This window comes from Panicum hallii, chromosome 5, assembly GCF_002211085.1.
Source record: "Panicum hallii strain FIL2 chromosome 5, PHallii_v3.1, whole genome shotgun sequence".
Taxonomy (NCBI): Eukaryota; Viridiplantae; Streptophyta; class Magnoliopsida; order Poales; family Poaceae; genus Panicum; species Panicum hallii.
In genome coordinates, this window is record NC_038046.1 from 12,046,693 (window position 1) to 12,071,077 (window position 24,385).

At 45.3% G+C, this 24,385-nt stretch overlaps 2 protein-coding genes and 1 long non-coding RNA gene across 5 annotated transcripts; 1 reads left to right on the forward strand and 2 right to left on the reverse strand.

Moving 5' to 3' along the window:
* Positions 1-666: 666 nt before the first annotated feature.
* LOC112893604 lies at positions 667-3,021 on the reverse strand. 3 transcript variants are annotated; one of them, XR_003228847.1, is made up of 7 exons: positions 2,755-3,021; positions 2,301-2,375; positions 2,012-2,060; positions 1,844-1,923; positions 1,578-1,757; positions 1,078-1,202; positions 667-775 (listed from the first exon to the last, which is right to left on the reverse strand). It is a non-coding gene; the product is annotated as an uncharacterized LOC112893604 (long non-coding RNA). The 3 variants fall into 3 exon arrangements; XR_003228846.1 differs by having other exon boundaries at positions 1,578-1,737; positions 2,755-3,020; XR_003228848.1 differs by lacking the exons at positions 667-775; positions 1,078-1,202 and adding an exon at positions 1,320-1,359 and having other exon boundaries at positions 1,578-1,737; positions 2,755-3,019.
* A 3,588-nt stretch (positions 3,022-6,609) lies between these two features.
* On the forward strand, positions 6,610-12,081 carry LOC112893594 (protein DWARF 53). Its single transcript, XM_025961009.1, has 3 exons — positions 6,610-7,864; positions 9,400-9,643; positions 9,772-12,081. Exons 1-3 carry the CDS (start codon positions 6,699-6,701, stop codon positions 11,746-11,748), a joined length of 3,387 nt encoding a protein of 1,128 aa, XP_025816794.1. The 5' UTR covers positions 6,610-6,698; the 3' UTR covers positions 11,749-12,081.
* A 139-nt stretch (positions 12,082-12,220) lies between these two features.
* LOC112893600 (fatty acid desaturase DES3-like) lies at positions 12,221-15,483 on the reverse strand. Its single transcript, XM_025961017.1, has 7 exons — positions 14,909-15,483; positions 14,738-14,827; positions 14,144-14,210; positions 13,332-13,424; positions 13,064-13,249; positions 12,714-12,932; positions 12,221-12,635 (listed from the first exon to the last, which is right to left on the reverse strand). The coding sequence occupies exons 1-7, from the start codon at positions 15,478-15,480 to the stop codon at positions 12,444-12,446; spliced, it is 1,419 nt and encodes a 472-aa protein (XP_025816802.1). The 5' UTR covers positions 15,481-15,483; the 3' UTR covers positions 12,221-12,443.
* Positions 15,484-24,385: the final 8,902 nt, after the last annotated feature.

Consider the following 24,385-nt stretch of genomic DNA (forward strand, 5'->3'; position numbering starts at 1 on the left):
AGTGAGATTTGGGGTGCGGGAAGAGAGCACTTCGTGGGCTTTCACTTGTTCATCTCAAGAAGCACTTGAAGCATCTTTTGATTCGTCGATTTGCGTTTGTTACTCTTGGAGCCCAGCTCCTAAACGGTTAGAGGTGCCGGGAAGCTCCCATTCCCTTGTGGTTTGAGCTCCCGGAAGTTTGTATTACCCATCTCTTTGTGAGATCAATAGTAAGTAACTCAATCCTCCTTTGTGGTTGATTGTGAGAGACTTGGGGCTAGTGACAGCCCGACTTTTTGTGAGCATCTCAACGGAGACGTAGCTCCTTTGTGGAGTGAACTTCGGATTAAATCTTGTCTCAATTTACTTATTGTTGTTCATATCGTTCTTGAGCTTGTTTCGACCCGATCTACTAGATAGGTGTAGATCTTATACATTGGATACCTGCATAGGTTTTGCAATACCTTTTACCAACTTTGTATTCAAAGGGAATTGTCAAAAGTTAAGTATATTTCGAATTAGGTTGTTGGTCATTTTCTCCCGGCAGGAAGATCCGACCTTAGGCCGGATCATCCGACCCACGGAAGATCCGACCTAGTGCCGGATCATCTGGCCACTGACGTTTTTCTGCCAAGTTTTTTCAAAAAAATTTGAACCAGGACTATTCAACCCCCCCCCCCCTCTAGGCCTAGTGTTGGTCCTTTCAATAAAACAATGGATAACTCACCTGTCTGCTGCTATGGTAGAGGGTCCTATTAATACAGGGAGTAACACATTGCTGATGGTGACCTAGAAACTGCAGGTTACAGTGGGAAACTATGTAACAAATGATAGGCTATCTAATTTTAGGACTAAGCAAATAATGCTTGTAACGTAAACAAGTAGAACACGGAAGCACACAAAAAGGTGGAAAAGGAATGCATACAAAATATACAGATCAATCAGATCTTAAGATATTGGACAAGGAGATCTTCATAAATGATTGATGGCACAGACCAACTAAAACACACTAATGGCATAAGTTCGCAAAGATGAATCATGAATGAGTGACTCGTGCTCATTGAGTTTAGCACAATATTGAAGTTTAACAGAACTTACGGATCAGCCCTGCTGATTCAGCACATCTCACAATAGAAGCGGGAAGGTAGGTCAGGAGAAATACTGTTTGCAGACTTCTCATTCTCGGGTATGACAACACAGCCAACATGTTGCCTTATGTTGCACTGTGGATCAACACAGTACAAGGAGCAAAAAATGATCAATGCAAACATAACTAGGTAGGAAATCTCATCAAAGAAAGCTACAAAGGTTTTAGAAAAACATGTGATGCTACATTTTATAACAAACTTGGAATTTCATGGCCACAACCAAGGCTCCAGGCTTCAAAGATAAAGTAGGAAGAGTGAAAATGTGATCTAGACCATCAACAACTTCGATGTTTCAGAATATAAACAAAAGGATGCTTTGGTGATTACTAAAATGACTTGTGCAGTGATGTGGACCACGGACAACAAAAATCTGAAATCTTACTGGTTTAGCTACGGGACATAAAAGACTATCAAACAGTTAGAAATTCAATCTTTTCATGAGAATTATACCTTAATCATGGAATCATTGGGCTTGGAGTTACCACAAGGGCAGCGGACCTTGACATTCAACTCACCAGAATCATCTGATTTCTTTTTAGACTTCACACTGTGTCCTGACTCAATGTGGCTTCTTGAGACTGCAACATTACTTGCAGGTTCTTGCATCTTTCTGAAAACAGAAGGCAAAAGCTGACAGTATGCCAAAGCTTCATAAGAGTCAATCATGTAATGTACAGCTATAGGGACATGCCAATGAGAAAGAAATATGAACTCACCTAAAAGTGTTCTCAACTATTTTCACAGCCATTTCTCTTTCAACCATTTTTTTCCTTTTGTAAACCATTCGCTTCAGAGACTAGAAGAATATAGCTGAAATCATTTCACGTTCTAGAAAACAGTAATGCAAAAAAAATAAGTTTTGGAGAAAAAGCAATGCATTATACCTTGATCCTGCTGATTGAAGAATGCTATCATAACTCTCTCTGCTAGTTCCTGTAGAACAAAACCACCTGATTCATAAGTAACTATTTCCAATCCAATTACTGAAACTAAAAGGCACGGAGACATTCTTGAATTGCAGCTTATGCTTATGCTTTTCTGATGATGGCCTTGAAAAATCTCGGCAATTACAATGTTTTACCACAATAAGATGGAGCACCACAAAATATGAGCAATGGATGTCGACTGTGTATGGAGAAGATACATAAAGTTGCAGTGGACACTTGGACAAACCTGCTTCTTTCCTTGCTTTGGAAGTCCAAGCTGATGCAGGACATCCTTCAACTCTTTTATTCTGAAGTGGCCCAGCTTTTGAGGCAAAAATATAGAGAACATGTTATTATCTCATAATCACAATCGAACTGGGCACACTGGCAGTGTTAACAATTTTGAATACCAAGTCCCAGTTGTCCAGCCTATGATAGTTGCAAACCAATACAGTGCAAAGGGAAAGAAAGGGAGCGAATTTAGGGTATTGGCATGGTCAATTCGCAGTTGTGCGGACCCTAAGGAGGTACATTACTAGTTTTGGAAGGAAATAATTGATTGAACCTGTGAGTTAATGGAACTTTTTAGGAGTTTTCTGAGAAGAAGAGTGGCAATAGGTTACAGGAGGGAATGAAGCAAAGCGTACTCTGTGTGTGCGCCGTATACAAGAGGGGAAGAAGCGGAAGGAAAATAGTAGTACCTTGCAAGCGGCGAGCACGGGATCGTCCGACGCCATGTTGGTAGGGTCAGACGGGGCTACGCGCTGGCGGGCAGCCGAAGGGAATCGGAGGAGGCGGTGGGGGCGGTAGGGTTCCTGGAGAGAAGAAGGCGGCGGCGGCACCAAGGGATCGGGCAAGGGGGCGCAAGGGCGATGGGCGGCGAGCGGCGTGGGGCGGCACGGCGAGGCTCTTGACCTCTCGTGGAAGGAAGAAGAAAGAGGAAACGACGCGGGGTGCTGGGTCTGGACACGCGCATCTCAAAGCAAAGCGCCTCTGGTCTCGTGTAGGGTGCTTTTTTCCTCTCCTCTCGTGCTTCAATCTTTCTCTCTCTATAAATTAATTAGCCCATCACAAAAATTTTACCATAACTCGACCACGAAAACTGTATCTATAAATTAATTATAGAAAAAATTTATATCTAAAAGTACAACAAATATTTTACTAAATTATATCATATAATATGTTTACTGCATAGATCTATTCATGTGGAGTCCAATAAAATTGGATTTTCCATTTTATGATTTTTTTATTTATATGATTTTTTAAGATTCAGCATGCGTGTGTCGTTATAGAAAGATATGCATGGTGCCTCTATATCTAGACCGAAAATGACAACTACGTGGTGACAAATAGGGGCACAGCTTCTCCCCCTCCCTCTCCACTACAGCATACATTCTATTCTAGAGCTACTAGAGGTTGACTTGAAGCATCATATTCCAAGATTCATTATTCCATCTGTTTTAATTTGTACATGTGTCCATGTATTCTAGAGCTATTGGATGGAGAATAGTAATGCAGGTATATACATTATGAGTTATGATGACAAGGGAAACATTCTCACCCGGAAGAATAACTTCATATATATGTCCATATCTATGTACTTCTATATATAAGAAAAATCAAAGGTCGGTAGTAAAAAATTCTAAGTTAAAGTAGTCTAAGTTTGACCGAATTTATAGAGAAGAATATTAACATCTAAGATATCAAATAAGTAAATTATAAAAATATATTTAATAGTGAATCTAGTTATTCTTATTTGACATTAAAAATACTATTACTCTTTTCTATGAAGTTGGTCAAACTTAGAATAGTTTGACTTACAACGAAGCAAAATGCCTTATATTTCAGGACGGGGGGAGTAACAAACACCAACACTACTACTACAGCACATGTACGTAGTGTCAGCTCAAAAGGAAAAAAAACCACCAGTTTTTGCTTAAGTACCTTGTCAAATTGAGTACACAGTCGGTGTATTTTATTTTCTGCTACAAAGAAAAAGTTTGTAAAGGTAAAGCCATTTCTTTCTTTCCTTATTTCCACTACACAGTACAAGTTTGGAAATCTCTTGCAGTGAGCTAAAAATATACTGAAAGTATATATACTTTGGGTGTGTTCGTTTCCTAGGGTCTAAAGTTTAGACCCGTCACATCAAAGAGAATTTTGTCATTTAGAAGTATTAAATAAACTCTAATTACAAAACTAATTGCAGAACCCCAGAGCTAATTCGCGAGACGAATCTAATGAGGTATATTAGCCCATGATTAGCAGATGATTACTGTAGCATCACTGTGGCAAATTATGGATTAATTAGGCTCATTAAATTTGTCTCGCGAATTAGCACCCATCTGTGCAAAAAGTTTTGTAATTAGACTTTATTTAATACTTCTAAATGACAAGATTCTCTTTGATGTGACGGGTCTAAAGTTTAGACCCTAGGAAACGAACACACCCTTTATTTGTACTCTCCTGATGTCTTGGGTGATTGATAATCGATCTCAAGAATAACTAGTCACACGCGCAAAATGAAGCATACAACTCCTTCCGTTCCACAAGATAAAAACTCATTGCATCTAAGCCATGTCGTCAGTTGACCCACTAGCTAGCTAGGCTAATTTCATTTGGCTTCATATGTATGTGAGTCATCAAAGTTCCCAAGTTTTGGATCGCACTATATATCTAGAGAAAAGGATTATGTCTACAAGCAAGCTAGCTAGTGTGAAAGCATATGTCCGACCCTTTGACGCACTCAAGAGAACAGGCCCGGGAAAAGTTTGGCTAGAAATTAAAGGAGGCATGCATTTTGGGCGAAAGCTATTCCATCAACTAGCAAAAGGCAATCGTCTTATTACCACTTTTTCTACAACAACATCTGGCTGGATATGTAAAGCATGTGTAAGCATATATTATATTATCAGAGCTAAGGGAATCAGTCTAAACCCTTATCTTTCAAGTGTTAGCCATTGAACTACGGAGAAACACGACGCGGATTTACTAGCCGGTGTACGAAATACCGACACCCTTATTCTTTTGTATCTGCATATATCATTAAAGGTTGATCTATATATATATAATCTCTAAATTTTGGCAAATAATAAAGCAATGAAGATATATCTCTACCAATCCAATGCTATTTGATTCGAATTAAAGTGTGTTGAATAATGATATAGGAATTGTGTGGTGGGGGTTCCAAACATCACTTTCGGTAGCTTTTGGATTGTAAAGCTAGGAATGTGATGTTTGTGGTGGAATATAATTGGCCATTTGCATTTGCATGGTGAGTAATTTTATTTTGTGCAATCTTGACTAGCTAGCTACATGGAATTGTGTGTGGTAGATTTGTCAATCGAGTTGTAAAGATGTTTTGTATATATTGACGTGTAAGTAAGTAAAAGGGTATATATAGGCCGGGGTCTACGTGTATCCCAAGTAACAAGGAGTGCATGCATGATTAGTGGAGAATAATGGACTGGCCTGATGATAATGACCAGAAAGCTAGCAGAGATTGGTTATTACTTATTAGATTTAGTTGATCTTAAGCTACTTCCAGCCACTGTTAGAGAAAATAATACTGGTATTAGTAAATATGGATGAAGACGGAAAAGGACCAAAGGGTGCTTATCCGTGAAAAGGGCGAGAGACAAAAGCCTGCTCCGCTTGTTGCCTCAACCTCACTATGTTGTGGGGCCCACATCCACTGAGCACTTGAGTCGAATCTTTCAGAAAGATCTTCAGATGGGAATGGACGGAGGGCAGCGGAGCAGAGTGGCGAGCGCATCGCTCGCAGCAGTAAAAAGAAAAGAAAATGATGCGAGGTGACCCCTGGAAGGAGGAAGAAAGGAGAATAGAATCTCTCTATCTGCAGACTGCACTGCACTCAGTGTGGTGGTGGGCTCTGCCTGCTCCGCTCTCCACCGAATTTCCCACGACGCCTCCAGCAGCTCAGCAGGAGGTGGTGGTGGTGGTGGTGGAGCTGGGTGGGCCCCGCAGCATCACCGCACACGACACCTTGATGGAAATGGAGGGAGTCAGCAGCAGCAGCAACATCCTCCAAAAGCTGCTGCCGAGTGCAATTATTTTCTTTCTTTTCTTTTCATCTTTTCTTTTCTTCTCTCATGTGTTCGTTTCCTCCCTAGACCCATCACGTTAAAGAGAATCTTACTATTTAGAAGTATTAAATAAAATCTGTTTATAAAACTTTTTGCACAGATGGGTGCTAATTCGCGAGACAAATTTAATGAGCCTAATTAATCCATAATTTGCCACAGTGATGCTACAGTAATTATCTGCTAATCATGAACTAATATACCTCATTAGATTCGTCTCGCGAATTAGCCCTGTGATTCTGCAATTAGTTTTATAATTAAATTTTATTTAATACTTTTAAATGATAAGATTTTTTGATGTGACACCTCAAATTTTAGACTCACCCTCAGACAAGACAAGAACACTGAGAGGAGATAGAGAAGGAAAGAAAGATCAGCAGAAAAAAAGAAGAGAATATATTTTATATATATATATATAGAGTATGTATTTATAAGAGAGAGAGAGAGTCAGGCAGGCAGCCCTCCAATTGAATTATTCTTTCCCATTTCACTCCTCCCGCTTTTCCATGCCCGGTCAAATCTAATCCCAACCCGGCCCAGCCATGCCGACGCCGCTGCCCGCCGCGCGCCAGTGCCTCTCCCCCGCCGCCGTCGCCGCCCTCGACGCCGCCGTCGCCTCCGCGCGCCGCAGAGCCCACGCCCAGACCACCTCCCTCCACCTCATCTCCTCCCTCCTCGCCCCCACCGCCGCGCCGCTGCTCCGCGACGCCCTCGCCCGGGCCCGCAGCGCCGCCTACTCCCCGCGCCTCCAGCTCAAGGCGCTCGAGCTCTGCTTCGCCGTCTCCCTCGACCGCCTCCCCTCCGCCCCCCCCTCCCCAAATCAAAATGATCCCGCCTCCGAGCCCCCCGTCGCCAACTCCCTCATGGCCGCCATCAAGCGCTCCCAGGCCAACCAGCGCCGCAACCCGGACACTTTCCACTTCTACCACCAGGCCCCAACAACCCCCAACGCCGTCAAGGTCGACCTCTCCCACCTCGTCCTCGCCATCCTCGACGACCCCCTCGTCAGCCGCGTCTTCGCCGACGCCGGATTCCGGAGCGCCGACATCAAGCTCGCCATCCTCCGCCCCACGCCGCCCGTCCCGCTGCTCGGCCGCCTCCCCGCGCGCGCCCGCCCGCCGCCGCTCTTCCTCTGCAGCTTCGCTTCCGCAGACGACGCCCAGGTCCCCTCGCCCGCCCCTGCCCTCGCAGGCGCCGCCCCAGGGGAGAACAACCACCACCGCATCACCGAGATCCTCTCCCGCGGACGCAACCCCATGCTCGTCGGCGTCGGGGCCGCATCCGCCGCCCAAGACTTCGCCAGGACCTCGCCCTACCGCATCCTCCCCGTCGGCCCCACCTCCGTCAACCAAACGGACCTCGCCGTTCCGGCACCCAATTCCGGCCTCATCTTAAGCATCGGTGACCTCAAGGACCTCGTCCCCGACGAGCCCGACCTGCAGCTGCAGGAGAGGGGCCGCCAGGTCGTTTCCGAGGTCACCCGCCTGCTCGAGACGCACAGAGCGGGGCAAACACTCTGGGTCATGGGCTGGTCGGCCACCTACGAGACCTACCTCGCCTTCCTCTCCAAGTTCCCGCTCGTCGACAAGGACTGGGAGCTCCAGCTGCTGCCAGTCACCGTCAGGCGCGACGCCGGCCCTGCAGCAGCCGGAGCCATGCCTCCCGCCACCACTGCCACTGCCTTGCCCAAGCCTGCAACAACAAGCAGGTCTCTTCTATCCATCTCGGCTCGCACCACTTGTTCCCCCTTTTTATTATTATTATGCATACCATACATGTGCGCTCCGCTCATTGCTGTCACTGCCTAGTTTATCGCAAGCAAGATGTTTCTTTTATGTCTTGTTAATTTGTTATCACCACAAGTACTATGATGGTTAGTTTAATGTTTGGGGAGTATGAGTTCCCTTGTGTGTTTGCCCTTTGTAGCATGGCTGTTTCCCGGACATGTCTCATATCCCGAGTCATGTAATACCACTGCAATTAGTAGTGGAGCATTTTGGTCAATACACTCTTTAAATATGCTACTCCGCGACTAGAATGTTTTTCTTCCTATGTCTGTCCTGTCCTTTTTATCGGTTTTACTCATTCCAAGATGCAGACTTCTTTTTTAAAAAAATTTTGATCTGGAGTCCTGACATGCTTGCTTTAGTAATCAAGTAAACATGCCCGTTGCCCCCCTTTTATTTTGTTTAAGAAAACACATAATATCAGTCCCTTGAGAAACAGAGATGTTTTTTACTTATACTATACATGTAATTGTTATGACTTTAGCTCCAAGTTGCACTCTATTTTCACTCTGTCTTCTGGATACATGATCCAGCTATTACTATTACGACAGACTGATGTTTACTTTCCATTACACGTTGTTTTGGATGCTCTGCTGATGCTGCTAACTGTATTCTTTATTGATTCCATAGCTTGTTTGTTACTTTACGATGAGTTTGCTAATTTCCAACCTTTGCTTTTAGTTCCATGTTCTCAGATTCATTTGATTATTTTTTTACTGCATATGCATTGCCTGAACTAGAGGTTTCATTGCCAATATATAGCATCAAGGAAAATAAAGAAATAAAAAGAGAACAAAAAAAATGAATGAGGTCGTGCACTGGAAGAAATAAAGTTTTGTGGCCAAGTAGAAAGGGAAAAACTACCACTGGAGCACGTTTCCAGTCTAAAGCTCTAGTGCACATAGTCGGAAGTCAGGACTTGGGTTCAGGTGTGCGTAGCAACTGTACAATAGTTATCTTTTTTAATCCATACCATAACTGCATATGTTACTAAGTAGCTGAAGAGATCAGAATTGGAGCACTTGGCTGAAGCTTCTATTATGAACTCCATTTGCTCTGTTTTTTCGTTGAGGCTTTTGTGATTCCAAACTACTAGCCATGCTTTGTACCTGGATAATTTTGACAATATATGTAAATGAAACAGTGTCCTGAATAAAAAATTATTTGGCTTGAACCATAGTTAGTGCGTCTGATGACCATCCTGATGTAGGAATGTCCACAGCTAAATATAGCTTGAATTTGGATATCTTCTCCTTATTTTTGTAAGAAAATTTGGGTAATTGACAGCTTGAGTCTTGTATGGTATTTCCATCTCTTGTGCTAGAAGTTAACCACGACTGATAACATGTGCTGTTCGTTACAAAGTGACATCCACCAGATGGCTACTGTTTAGGAGTTTTAAGATATGCTCAATAGCATCAGCAGGATCTAACAGTTTCAAACTTGTAATTTGCAGCATGATGGAGTCGTTTGTTCCTTTTGGAGGTTTTATGTGCGATACCTATGAAGCAAATAGTCTCGCAGCAAATTCATGCCCTCAGGCCCTGCGGTGTCAACAGTGCAACGACAGATATGAGCAAGAAGTTGCAACTATCATTAGAGGAAGTGGCATTACAGCTGAAGCTCACCAGGAAGATCTACCTTCTCTGCTGCAGAATGGCAGCATGACGAGTCCCAACGGTGGGTTTGATGCAGTCAAGGTGTGAGCCTACTTCTATCTTCTAAAATTTTGAAGTTATGTAGTGAATGCAACTTGTACAGCATGCTGATAGATGAATAGTTTTGGATATGATTGGTATAAAAGATGTACAGTTTTTCTTCAGTGCAGGTTAGAGATGATCAGATGGTATTGAATACAAAAATACTGAATCTGCAGAAGAAGTGGAATGAGTACTGCCTGCGGCTTCACAAAGGTTGCCAGAGGATCAACAGAGATCATCACCAGCTGTTTCCACATTACATAAGTGTTCCAGCTGACAGGGAAAGAGGACCAGATCCAAGCCAAGGTTCAGAGGCAGTTGTACTTCAAAGGGAGCTTATTAGACCTTCAGCGGTGTCTGTTTCGCATACCAACACAACTGCAAAGAGTATTTCATCGCCATCTATTTCCAACCAAAGGAGTGCAGACCTTGTATTGAACCTTCAAGTCAGGCAATCAAAGAGTGATGAACCCCTTAATGATAGGGCTGTGCAGTCCCAACATAGCATTTCATCCAATTGTGACAACCGTGAAGATCACGCGTCACCATCATCTTCTGCACCTGTGGCCACTGATTTGGTTTTGGGCACCCCTCGTGGATCTTCTTCCAAGGATTCAAGTAATGCCCTGGGTAAACATGTAGAGGATGCCGATGGGTCAATACAGCTGATGCCCAAGCAAGTTAATGATTTGAATATAAAGCCTCCCCAGTTCTCTGTACAGCCTTACGCTTGCTCCAGGAGCTCCTCAAACTGGGGTCAAACATCACCTAGTGCTCTGCATTCAGCAGTTTCGGGAGGCACTTCTGCCTTTGGCCAATGGCAGAGACCTTCACCCCTTACAGCACAAAGTTTTGATTTGAGCAATTACAAGCTACTCATGGAACGCTTGTTTAAGGCAGTTGGGAGGCAGGAGGAAGCCTTGAGTGCTATTGCTGCATCCATCGTGCGGTGCCGATCGATGGAGAGGCGCCGTGGTGCAAACGTGAAGAATGACATATGGTTTAGTTTTCACGGCCCTGACAGCATTGCCAAACGGAGAGTTGGTTTGGCACTTGCAGAGCTGGTGCACGGTAGCTCAGATAACCTGATTTATCTGGACCTTAGCCTCCAGGACTGGGGCAACTCCAATTTCAGAGCAAAGCGTGCCACAGACTGTATTTTTGAGGAGCTAAGAAAGAAGCCACGATCAGTTATATTCCTTGATAATATCGACAAAGCTGACTGCCTTGTTCAGGAGAGCCTGACTCATGCCATTGAGACTGGCAGGTACAAAGACTTGCATGGGGGGAGGGTGGCTGATCTTAATGACTCGGTTGTAGTTTTGTCTACAAGAATGATCCAAGGATGCAAAGATGGCTCTTTTGGAATGGAAGAGGGCCATGCTTTCTCGGAAGAAAAGGTTCTGGCAGCTCGTGGACATCGACTGAAGATCATGGTTGAGCCAGGCACAGCGAACATCGGTGAAGGCCCTGGAGGTAAAGTGGTAGTTTCCTCCAGGCACTCCTTGAGCAACATTCAAGCATCTCTGTACTCCAATTCTTTCAGTAAGAGGAAGCTCAACATATCTGATGATGGTGAAGGAAATCTAGAAGAACCGCCGAGCACATGTAAGCGACTGCATAGAACATCAAGCGTTCCATTTGACTTGAACCTCCCTGTCGACGAGGCCGAAGCCCATGATGGTGATGACGACAGCAGCCATGAGTACTCGTCTGGCAATCCAGATGGATCTGTTGACAACCTGTTGCGTTCAGTTGATGAGTCAATCCGCTTCAAGCCGATTGACTTTGGCAAACTCTGCGAGGAATTGTTTGAGGAGTTTATCAATACCATGAGGAGTGCCGTGGGTTCTGGGTGCAGGTTAGAGATAGATGTTGGGGCCATGGAGCAAATATTGGCAGCAGCATGGGCATCAGATTCAGAGGAGAAGCGGCCTGTGCGGACATGGGTGGAGCAGGTGTTTGCCAGGAGCCTTGAGCAGCTGAAGGTCAAGTGTAAGGATGTGAGCGGGTCTACTCTGAGACTGGTCGCGTGCGAGGACGCGGTTGTGAAAGATGAAGGTTTTGGAGGTCTACTTCCCTCAAGAATCATCCTAGATGGATGATGATGATGATGTGTATGTATAGGGATGGTTTATTTGCATTATTGGTAGCTGTAAAGTATTGGCGGCCGTCATAGTAAATACTACTAGTATATATAGCGGTATTGATAGTATAGCATGACGCCATCATTAATTGGTCGCTGAATAAGCAAAGAGAGCAGTCTAGGTAGGTGATGCCGATGCCTATGGCTAAAACTGAATCAGGCGGCATGTATATATAGCTAGTGATTGTTGTAAGAAGGAAGGAAGGAAGGAAGGAAGGATGAGGATGATACCTCCATGGCTCCCATCGAACTAAAGTATGATGAAGAAAAGAAAAACCAGCGTGCTTGGCTACTGCTTGTGTGTGACGAGAGTCATCTTTTTTCATGTGAAGGAGTTCTCTTTTTACTTGAAAAGTGGCTGTTTACTAGCAAATCAAATGAAGGTAAAAAAAAAGGAGCAAAAACAAATAGAAACAAATTAATTAAAGAAATGACCCGAACCAGACAGATGAGCACCCAGCCAAAAATATATATAGTTCGGTTCGGAACAAATGATACAGAGATCTAGCAAGCTCTCAATCAATCCGCAAATATATTTGTATTGTATATCAATATGCTTAGCTTGCTTAAATTATTTGTTCTACTTTTCTATGCTAGCTATCATTCATCTATCAGGATTTCCTTGGTCGTTTCCACCTGCAGAATCACGACAGGCTACTTTTGCTTCTGGTCTTGGGTGTTCAAGGTGTGGTCAGTTTGGTAGTAGACGACATCCCCGTGGTCGCTGACAAAGTGGTCCACTCTGAGGCTCCTCAGGAGCACGCCAAAGAGGTGAAGCGGCAGCGGCCCTGCTGACTTCTGTGGCTCCCGGTAGTATCTGCCCAGCACCGGCCTCGCTGCCTCGGTCTGTTAAGTTTTCCAACTTTTAAGCGGAAGAAAGAAGCAGCAAAATTGAGTAATGTAATTCATCAGAAGATCACATACGGCTTCGACGAGATGGTAGTGCGGGATCTGGGGGAAGAGGTGGTGGATGACATGGGTGCCGATGTCGTGGTGGATCTTGTTGATCCAGCCGTAGTCCCTGTCCACGGTGGTGAGCCCCCCGCGCAGGTAGCTCCACTCCTCGCCGCGGTACCAGGGGAGGCGCTCGTGGCTGCCATGGTGGTGCAGGTAGGTCACCAGGTCAAGCCACATCACAAACACCTGCATGATGCATTGCATTAGTTATTTTGCTTGGTTGCCTGCCTGCTGATCGATTCAACGGACCAGTATGCTGGTACAGTACTTGCTAGGAATAAAGAGTTGCTTCGTTCAGAATTCAGCTGGTTGCTTACAAGGTATGGGACGCCGTACAGCTTGATCACCTGGGCTGGTCCGAAGGCGCACGCCATGGCGAGCAGCGAGGCGAGCATGATGCACCAGCAGGTGGTTGAGAGCATTACATCAGCCCGCTCCTTGGGGCTGAACAGGTCGCTGCTGGGAAGAAAGTGAGATCCGTTCTTGCCAGGGCTCCTGTACCACTGCATATATACATTTGTTTGCATTGGGTTTCAGTTAACTTGTGTTGTATTCAGACAGGCAGAAAGACAGATAGCAACATACGAGGTAGACGGGGAATGCCAGGAGCGGGAACGGGACGGTGAACCGTAGCTTCTTGGTGCGTGGTTCAAGCTGCCGGTACAGCTTCTCCGTGATCTGAATGCAGGCCCAGCTCATGACAGTGTATATATATATATAATTAATTAATCAATTAAATGATCAAACATTATTAGCATCAATAAGTATTCAAATTCAAATATATTATTAGTTATTAGCATCAATAATTATTCAAATTCATCAATAAGCATTGCGATTCTGAATATATAAGATCCCAAAAGCATATATATTCTATGACGAGCAAGTAAGAATAATGGCTGGTTGATTCATTTGGCAGCATGCAACTGGTTCACGTGATGGGTTACAGCAGGCAGGCAGGCATAGATCTAGCTACCGACTGCAAGCAGATTTGTGGCAGCTGGTCATGGACCACTGCACACCAATATAATTAATCTCTGCCTGCCTGCCTGATATGCTTGCTAATAAGCCTTGCTTTGCTTGTACTGGTGATTAAAAGACTCAACCTGCAAGGCCATGTGCCTGCCTCCGTATATAGCTAGATCTACAGCCTGAAAACTGGTCGATCGCCCCAAGAAGAAAAGCAAAAGGACGGTAGATCATGACACCACAGCAAGGACGGATCTCGGCCCAACCTAATTACATATATGCTGCTGCTGGGATAGATAGATTACTGTGTGTGTTTACTATCAGTAGTGTTCATGTAGGTGTATCTCATCGATTCCCGGCCACAACAGAGTAGCAGTAACAAAATGGATTGAAGGAAAAAGAAAGAAAAAAAAAAAGAGATGATGACTGACCGGGTGCCATGACTCGTCCCTTTCAATGTGGCCGTGGTTCTGATGGTGCGTTCTGTGGCTGATCCTCCTGCATGCATGCATGCCACCAACCAGTCAGAATCAATCTTTCTTTCTTTTTCTTTGATGCTGTGCAGTGTAGTGGTGTGGCTCTAATTTGCAGGATCAGCAGCAGCAGCAGTAGACAAATATTGGACATTGTTGTCAACTGGAGCTATTATATATATGCTTCCTTTTGAAACGGCTACTGGATGGGAGCTTTACAGCAGCTACCTAGATGCTGCTTGCTTTGCTGCTGCTTTACACACATGCTGCATCAGCCAACAAACAGAGATTCTCTGTGTAATAGAACCAAGATTTCAAAATATCTTCTTCTCTTTTTTCTTTTTTTTTTTAAAAACACAAACTGGACCATGCACGCATATATCTATCTATCTATCAACGACACGGGTCGAATCTCTTTGAGAAGAACAAAATAAAGATGGCAGCAGCATGCATTCATGTGTGGTACCTTTCCTTTTGTCTACTTTTCATGCTTGATGCCTATGCTACCGCGTTCCTAGAATGAAAGATGGATGGAAGATAGAGCCTGCGTACCATCCATGGTAGGGGACGAGGATGAAGGAGTGGAGGAGATGCCCCACCGCGCTGTTGAGAGTCGCGCTGTCAGAGAAGCTCCCGTGACCACTGCATGCATGCATGGATACATATTTATATATACAATTCCACGATTTAGATCGAGAAAGCAAGCAAGCAAGAAAAACCAACCAGTCGTGTCCGAGGACGAAGAGCGCCCAGAACATTGTCCCCTGCGCCGCCCAGTAGATCGGCCAGAGCGCCCAGCTGTCGAGCGCCGCCGCCGCCATGGCCAGCACCGCCACCACGGCCACGTCCCGCGCCACGTAGGACAGCGAGCGCAGGGGGCTCTTGCGCCAGCAGTGAGGCGGCACGGCGGCGCGGACGTCGCCGATGCGGAAGGGAGGCGGCTTGCCGGCGTCGAAGAGGAAGCGGCGGCTGTCCTCGGTGGCCTTGGCGGCCGCCTCCTCCTGCTGCCTCATCCGCCTTGGCGTTGTTGTTTGGAGTTGCGTCGTCGTCGTCGTGGTGGTCTGCTGCTGCTGCTGCATTATATTGATCGTCGTCGTCGACGGGCGGGCGGTGGCCGCCGGAGCTGGAGGAGGAGGAGAAGAATCGATCGATGGGGAGTGCTCCGTAATTGCTAGCGAGAGAGAGAGAGAGAGAGAGAGAGAGAGAGGAGCGGGCAGGAGACGAAAGCGGCGGGCAGGAGGGGGATGGATCGGCTGTCCCCTCCGATCCGCCCGTGTCTTCCGCCGCCTACTCATGCACCGCATCGCATCTCATATATAAATAAATAAAAGCAGCATGCATTCGATCGGTATGTACCCGGCCCAATGCAAGCCCGGCCTGGAGTCGTCGTACTAGCTAGAAAACTTGTCAGCCCACAGCACGCAATGTATGCAGTTGGGCTTATTTTCACGTACATCCTACTTGAGAGAAAAAAAAGATGCAAACAAAAAAAAAGATGCCAAGACCAAGACCAAGACCAAGTGTAGCTGCACAGGTTATTGAATCTCCCAAAGTGTACCTTGCATTGTGATATACACACAACATCACCGTAGTTGTGGATGATGAGACACTAGTATATATGACAAGCAATTGAGACGACCTGCGTTTTGCAAAAAAAACAAAAAAAGACTGTACTCTCCAACAGCTCAGAGCATCTTCAAGAACCTTTCTAAAATCTACTCTCCGAATCATCATTTAGGGAGTTATTTGAGTAAAAATTATTTTTTATATCTTTGTACTCTCCAACAGCTTTTCTATATCTTGTAGGTAGTCTAGAGAGCATTTCTCGCTCTCCATCTTTGACTAGCGAGAAATCCGGAAAGAGGAGGTTTATATTTAGATATCCAATTGAAAACACTGTTAGAGGATAATTTTTAACCCAAATCTCTATTTCTAAAGATATAAAAAATCTCTTGGAAATGCTCTTTGATAATATACTGGGAGTGCATTTCTACTAGCTAGTCATACAACAACCCATGCAGCCTACAAGTTATAACAGGACACCACATCTTCTTTTTCTTCTGTTTATACTAGTTTGAACATTAGAATATTGAAATCGGAAAGCCATTTATTTAGATCCTTAAATCCATGGCAAACAACTCAAGCACTTCGGTCAAAACTTGCCAAAATACATGGGCGGCCATTCCTCGCGCTTTCTTTTTTTTTAAGCAAAAAACTCGCATCTTTATTATACCACAGATGATTCACCGATATCATAAACTATCAAATCTTTACAAACTCTAGAAGGGGATCTGCCCATATACAGGTTTGATCCAGATCCTAAGATATACCCAAACGAGCTAAAGCATACGCACGACCATTACAGGAACGCGGAACATAATTTACCTCAACACAGGTAAATTGTATGGAGATTAGAAATTTAGCTTCTCTAAATAGAACACCTCCCGGAGACTGATCATAATAGGTCAAATTGAGGGCCTTAACCAACATCTTGGAGTCTGATTCAAGCTGAACTCGTATCATGCCGTGATTTGTTGCTGCTGTGATAGCTGCTAAGCAGGCTTGGACTTCTGCACAAAGAGCATTGTGTATCTTTTCCAATTTTCCTACCCCCGCCACTACTAGGAAACCCCATGCTCCGTTTTTGCACTCGTGACGAAAAGCTTCCTAGGATCGTAGGATGGTTTTGAGCGGCCTTACTTTTCGGTCGGGGCGACTCCTCGCCTGCCCCCCGCATCGTCCCCAAGGGGCAACTTGGGCGGGTCCAGATCCCGCCACCGCCGCCCCTCGCACCCTCACCGGGACCTCGTCGCTGCCGGAGTGGCCGTCGGAAGTCCGTGCGGGTGCTAGGATGGTGGCGGCGGGGCTCCTTCTGCCTCTCCTCCCCCGGCTTAGGTGGATCTCGGCGTCGAGCAGCTGCCGCCGCTCCCTCTTCTCGTCGCGCGTCCCCAACACCAACGGGGAAGCTGAGCCTCGGGTATAGCTGTGCAGGCAAGAGAAGCAGCAGCCCCATCGACATCGTCACCAGGCAGGTCATCCCCAACCCCACCCTCGACCGCATCTACACCGCGGCTCCCTCCCACCACCACCGCCCCCCTTGCACCTCGTCGCGCTACCCCGGCTCCTCGTCACGCGTCCCCGCCGTCGTTCCCCTCCCAGCACCGGACGGCCGTGCGACCACTAGGAAGTGACGGCATGCGCCCTTGCCCAGGGAGGCGGCATCGGATCCAGGCCGGTAAGGTTGGAGCCGACCTCGCCCGAGGAGCTGGCGCGATGGCGGGATGGGGAGCAGCAGCGGCAAGGCTCGTTCGGCTAGTGGAGGTGCTCCTAGTGGGCACTCGAGCCGGCGGCGCATAGTGCAGGAGGCAGAGGTGGCTACGGGGGAGCGCAGGGAGAAATTCCAACCCGGCCTCGCGCCGGTCGGCAATGGCAACGTTTTTTACACCGCTTTCTCGTTGGAGACTTTGCTGATGCGCTATCTACGTATCCATATTGGCGCTGGGTGCTATGGGAAACCCTTTGGAGAATTTTGATCCGGCATTACGCTGGCATTGACATTGGTTACACCTCGTGGTGCCACTCCCTTCCTGGAGGCAATGTCAATATTTCCTCACACCCATGCGCTAGGTGGAGATTTAAGTGAAAAGATATAACAAGCAACGGACGATCTAGACATCAAGTTTCTAAGCAGATGAGAGATGTGATGAATTGGTACTGCGTGAAGGCATTGCAAGGTGGAAGCGGGAATTAAGAAGATTCTTCTAGCTTTCTTTCTTTATTTTATAGTTTTTTTTTGCTTTTGTGAAATTCTTCATTTGAGGTTTAGAGTCTAGAAACTCTTGTAACAACTCTTGTAACGTTTGGTTTGGTCGCAGACATTCCCTTTTGTGAATGTTTAAGGTTGGAATTTTCCTTAATTAAGAAAAGGATGGTTTTGAGCTACTACTAGGAAGGAAGGGAATCTACTTTTTTTCTTTTGCTTTACCTGGCAACGTCAGTTTTGTATGGTCTAAGGTCCTGCTAAGAGAAAAGGCTGGAGTGGCCCATCAATGCACGGCACGTGAGCAGCAGCTGCAGATTGGCGCGCAAGCCAAGCTTTGGCTCCACGAGAGGTGACACGTCCATTTGAGCAGACGGCCGAGCCGAGCGGCAGCACACGAGCAAGCAACTCGATCAGGTACAGCCGTGCATCTCCTCCATCGGCTCTTCTCCAAGAGCAAGTCCATCAAGAATCGGATGTTTTCTTATTTGTTTGGTTGTCTTCTCCGAGCTCCTTGGAACAGATCGATGCACAGGGAACTGCTTTATTTGTCTTATTCATTTTTTATAATTTTTCTTACCCATCGTAAGGATTGGGTTCATCATCTTAATAAAGTGTTGTGTGTAGAGGCCGGAGTGTTATTTAATTTCGAAATAAAGTTTCCTTCATTTGAAAACATGCTAGGATTCATGTTTTTTATGTATACAATTTTGAAAAAAAATCGCAACGTGTTCATGTTATTTGTTTGATTAAAATTGTGTAGGCTAGAATATATATGGCAAAATAGATATTTTCGTCCCTCGACTTTTAAATTGATTCCTCAACTTTTGTTTTGGAGTCAAACTCGTCGTTATACTGATATTATACTCTAATAATTGTAAAAAATCTTTTTTATGAGTAAATTCCCTCTATGGTCCTAGAAATAATACCACTTCCTTTTATGACCCTCAAAAATTGAATCTTCCTTATTTGACTCTATTTTTAATTTCTATCCCTTCTTTCGTCCTACCGGCAACTCTGTCAGTTAATAGTAATTTGTGATTTTTCACCCCTCTTTTCTTAACTAAAACGACCTCCAAATCACCTCTAAGATTCATAAAACCTTCTACAGTGATACAACTGATGGAGATAAATCCATTTTTTTAACAAAAAATGGAGATGAATCCCGCTCGACAGCCTTGGCCGTGCTGCACGCCACGCTTAGCCCTCCGGGCACCGTCAGGATCGCCGGCTTCTGTACTAGTAGCGCGCGCTCATGTCAACTTTGCTTCAGTTCGATCATAACTTATCTGCTAACTAATTATTGCTCTGAATCATAACACTTGTAATCTAGTAGATTCACATTATGAGGAGGATATAAGAACTTCCTGAGATCTAACTGATGATCAAGCTAAGAGCTAGTGGTACCTGCCAGATAAGTACAGTATAGTGGATAAGGATCGATTGAAGCAGGTGCTAGTAAATGCAAAGGTGAGGAAAAAAAAAACATGAAAGAGCAGCGAACAGTTATTAAGGCCTCCTCCAATAATAACACCTTAGATAGTTTATAAAAGATTAACTTACCATTTTACTTACACGGAAGACAGAAGATAATAAGAAGAGGAAGCGTGCAATCTCTTGTTCAAGAGCTAGTGCACTTGCACTATCTCAATCATATCATGGGAGATAACCTTATTAGTAATAGATATTGTGATCGGAGAATAGCAAGATAGCCTAATTATATGCATGCGCATGGTGTGGATAGCCAGAACATCAATAGCGTTCCTCTCCTGGTTACTGATCCCTTGGTTTCACTTTACTATATATTTGTCCATACCTCCGTGCGCACAGATCAAAAGAAGTAATTAACGCTTACAACAACAACGACAACAAAAACAATGTCAAATTACATTCCTCTCCAGTGAAACAGAGACTGAAAACATTATTAATTATATATAAGAGGTCTCTAACCTTACTCAAAGGTGTCATCTAGATCTCTGATCAGTTAGTTTGCAAATCCTCTAAACTAGTTTAGTGGTTCACTTGATGTCCAAATATTCTTCTAATCACTCAGCCATTTAATTTCAATAGGAAAAAAAGAGGAAGATGCCGACTTGTGTGAGCCCAGCGGTAATAGTAAGGGCTGTTTGGTGCGCCTCCTGCTCCACCCGCACCAAATGCCGTCCCGGTTGGGAGAGGCGGAACTCTTTTGCACGGCGTATGGATGGAGCCGGCGGAGCCACAAAACTATAGACCCGCACCAGTCATACACGGATGGGCCATGGTCGTCTGCGTACTTCTTGTCGGGCTGTATTCTTGCCCAGATGCCCCCCACCTTCGATACACTACAGACCTAAAATAAACGCCCTAAGCCGTTCTTCTTTTCTTTTTGAGGAAAAAAATGCGTTGTTCTTTCAAAGTTTTTTAAATAAGTTGTTGCTAAAAGTTGAAAAACGAGCATGTAAGAATTAGGCACTCTTAGGAATGACACTTATCTAGTGAGTTAAGGGTGGCAAAGTATTAAAATATTTTTTTTCTAAAATAAAATAAGCCGAGTCGTTACAGACATCATCCATGGAAGAGTGAAGAGGGAGATATACAGTTAGACACCCGAGAGCAATTCCTAGCAGGCTGATGGATCATGGAAGGGAAACATGTAAAATATGCGTTGTCGCTTTTGCTTGCTGGCTCTCTGTAGCCGCAGCTAGCACAAAGAGAGCACTCTGATTAATAAATAATTAATGAATGGGGAGATCTCAAGCAAAATTTGAAAAGCTACTGTCGGTATTTTACCGGCTGCCCACCGAGGGGTATACCCAAGGTGGTTAGTTTAGATGAGGTGACGCCGAGATTAGGAACTCGAGTGCGTTAGAACACAAGATTTAGACAGGTTCGGACCGCGAGGTGCGTAATACTCTACGTCCTGTATGGTGGTTTGTATTGCTTTGGGTGTTGATGTTCTGTTTTGAAGGGGTCCCTGCCGCCCTTATATATCCGGGAGGGCAGGGTTAGATGAATTCTGGTCCAATACTAGCTAAGGAATTATACTCGAGTACAACTCAAGTAGTTTCCTTCTGTACCGACTAGTCCTACCCTCATACGAGTAGAGACCAATATAAATAAGAGATAAGACAAGCCTTATCTCTTAATCCTGTTTGAACTACGTTATATACACAGTCCCGTAGCCCCAGATCTGACAAGCCCCGAGCTCTTCGTAGCTAAGTACTGCAGACTTCTCGAGTACTTTCAAAGTAGTCTTCGGCTTCTTTTAAAGCTCCGTTTTCAAGTTCTTCTTCGAGTACTTTCTTGGCTGCATCGAAGCTATGAGGTGCTCATGCCCCGAATTACTTTTTTGGTATGGTGTGCGATTGAAAAATCGCATTCCATATAGAGTAGCCTCCGAGCCTTAGGTTGAATCGGAGAATCAGGCTGAGGGTCACATTAGTCTTGAATCCTCCTTACTTACTTTTCAAATAAATTCAAAAAAATAAGTAGTCGATGCCACGTATCCCGCAGCCCCCGAGCCTTGAATCCAAATCTCTCAGGTTTGGAAATAAGGATCCAAAGGTCGTAGCATACAGTGAAAAAATGTTCCCATGATAAATAACTGGTATGATGGTATGAATGATGGAAGTTAGATCTGGAATTCGAAAAACCTCTTTTTTCGGGACAATGAACCCTGAAAAAATGATTAATCGAATATTTTATCTAAACAATCCATCAAACGACCCCTCAACTTCTGAAACGACTCTTCAACTTCGAAATAGTAAACCTGTACCCGGCCGCTGGTTATTTAACCCCGCGGTAACGCCAGGTAAAATCCGTGCTTCCGATCTGCAATCTGCTAAGAAATTTTCGAATCCCCCAATCAGAGCCGCACTCCGCCTTCACCCCCTTGAAAAAACCCCAATCTAGCCAAATCTCTCCGCACCTTTCTCCGCAGCCCCCGAGCCACTCGAGGCGAGCGGATCTAGAAATGGCGCCAAGAGATCCAACGAGAAGGATAGGAAGAGGAAGGAGTCGCAGCCGCCATCTGGGGAAGGAATGAACTCACAGTAAGTGCTCCAACAATGATCTCATGAAACTTATTTCCGAGGGTTTGCTTCAAGAAAAAAGTCTTGTCAACTGGCGCCCCTCTTTTCGCGAACCTTTTCCCATGGAAAATGTGGACGAAATTGTAATATTTTACCATTTTGCCGAACGGGGTTTGACCCTCCCCACTTGCTCTTTCTTCCGAGGCCTTCTTTACTACTACGGACTTGAGCTCCATCACCTCAATCCGAATTCGATTTGCCACATAGCTATCTTCATTCACTTTTACGAAGCTTTTCTTGGAATCGAACCCCACTGGGATCTTTTCCGATTTCTGTTCCGAGTAAAACCACAACTCACTTCCAACAATCCATCCGCTGTAGGGGGTGCCGGCATCCAGCTCAGACAACAAGCCGGCGATAGGTACATTTCCTACAAATTCCCCTCCAATATTCCTGGATGGAAGAACCATTGGTTCTACATCGAAAACCATGCCCCCCAGCTTCCTGAAAAATCCGGAAAACCCCCTGTCGTGCGGCCAGAGTGGAACACCGAACTCTCCAGAGGAGACCTGGACCAAGTCAACGAGTTGCTTGCCATCACAGCAGCTCATAAAGAAATAGGAGTGACCGGAGCGTCTGTGATGTTTTCCTTCTTCAAACGCCGGATCCAGCCAATCCAACAACACCATACACTAGGCTTCGAGTACATAGGCGCTGAAGATCCCTCTCAGATGTGCGCAGAGGAGTTGACTGACGACGCCACGCTCATCCGAGTCAAGCAAGTGCTGCTGGACGTGAACGCAGTTCCCTACGTCCCGTAGTTATTTTCTGCGCAAAATCCTCCAAAACCGGTAAGTATTCGACTACTTTTTTAGAACAAGTTCTGCTGTTCTGTGAAGCGTCCCCCATTAGGGAAGCTTAAAAGTGATGCTTTATCAGTCCCAGGAGGCTGATAACACTTTTATTACATCAGATGGTACATCACCGTACAACTCTACGCGGTAATGGGCAGTGAAGCGCCACTATCGCGAGGATTATAACTAGAACCCACACTACTACACTAGCTACGAAAAGAGGGTCATCAGAGTCTTGCACCATGCGGAACTCCAGCGGTGGCCTTAACCACAGGCAAGACCGGGTGCAGGACGAAACCCTACTCGACGTCTTCGGGGAGGTAGTCTGGATCTTCTGCTGTAAAAAGTAAGAGTGGGGTGAGTACAAACGTACTCAGCAAGTCCAATCACACCCACGGGGGGGGGGGGTGGGTGTTATAACAGAAATCAATGCACAGGACAATCCAAGGATAGGGTTAGGGTTCATTTGCGAAAAACTCGGTTATATGTAAAGGTTCATTTAAAAACATGTTTCAAAACAAGTTTTTAAGTACCAAGGAGCACATGATGTTGATCCACACAGGATCCAAGTTTTAAGCTGCTACCGGACTCCCCGTTCGCCGTAGCACACGACACAACTGCCGGACACTTTCCAAACAACCCACACCAGTCCAACCATTCCCAGAGGGAAACACTAGTTATGTGACCACACCATAACTTGTCCAATACCGTGGGCACGGCTATTCGAATAGATTTTAACTCTGCAGAGGTGTGCAACTTTACCCACAGGTGGGGTACCACAGCACGATCACCTTGGTGTCGTTGCAGATCCCAACAAAGCCATTACCCACCTTAGCTAGACCTGACTAGCCACCACGGGATCCATCAAGGGGCCATTCGACCTATCTCCGAGGTTTAACCGGGGCATAAGTCACACAGAGCTTATCCCTTCTCCTTGATCACCCGTTGCTCTCAGCTCTCCTGATGGCTATCAGACTAACTAGTGGGATTTATGCTAAGCTGTTGCCCATACAACGGTCAAGTGGTTTGCACGACAGGAAGCTAGGTGAGATGACACATCAACTCGGTCCTTAGGGGTGACAAGATGGATATCTCCCGTCCTTGCTCAACCACACAGGTACGAGCACACCAACAGCAATTCACACAGAAATGCCATCCATCCCGTCTAACTCACTTTTCAAAACCACATTTTACCTCTTCCCACACACACACACGTTTTTATTTATAAAACAGGTGGTCAAGGAATAGTCATCACAAAACAAGGGGTGGTTATCACAAAACAAGGGTGGCTATCCTACCATGTTTTCTCAAGCAAAACCATGCATTTTTATAAAACAGGCCAACGGGTTGCGTTCATAAAAACTAGGACAGAAACATGCATCAAAGGGCGGGATTGAACTTGCCATCATCAAATCCTTGCGGGAGGTCCTGATCGAAGCACTGTCCCTCGGGTTCGGGGTCGCAGAACTGGTCCTCGTTCGCTTGATCACAGTCGGGACCTTCCTCGTTCACTCCGTGTCCTACGACGCAACAAACAGGCACCCAATCAATCGAACGAACTAAAAGCTTTTAT

Excerpts from the sequence above, each read along its gene's own strand:
- LOC112893600 (XM_025961017.1), bottom strand. The coding sequence starts at position 15,480 with ATGAGTAGGCGGCGGAAGACACGGGCGGATCGGAGGGGACAGCCGATC. Across the intron at positions 13,425-14,143 it reads GGGACGAGTCATGGCACCCG|ATCACGGAGAAGCTGTACCG; the intron begins GTCAGTCATCAT and ends GCCTGCATTCAG. Across the intron at positions 13,250-13,331 it reads TGGCATTCCCCGTCTACCTC|TGGTACAGGAGCCCTGGCAA; the intron begins GTATGTTGCTAT and ends GTATATATGCAG.
- LOC112893594 (XM_025961009.1), top strand. The coding sequence starts at position 6,699 with ATGCCGACGCCGCTGCCCGCCGCGCGCCAGTGCCTCTCCCCCGCCGCC. Across the intron at positions 7,865-9,399 it reads AAGCCTGCAACAACAAGCAG|CATGATGGAGTCGTTTGTTC; the intron begins GTCTCTTCTATC and ends TGTAATTTGCAG. Across the intron at positions 9,644-9,771 it reads GTGGGTTTGATGCAGTCAAG|GTTAGAGATGATCAGATGGT; the intron begins GTGTGAGCCTAC and ends TCTTCAGTGCAG.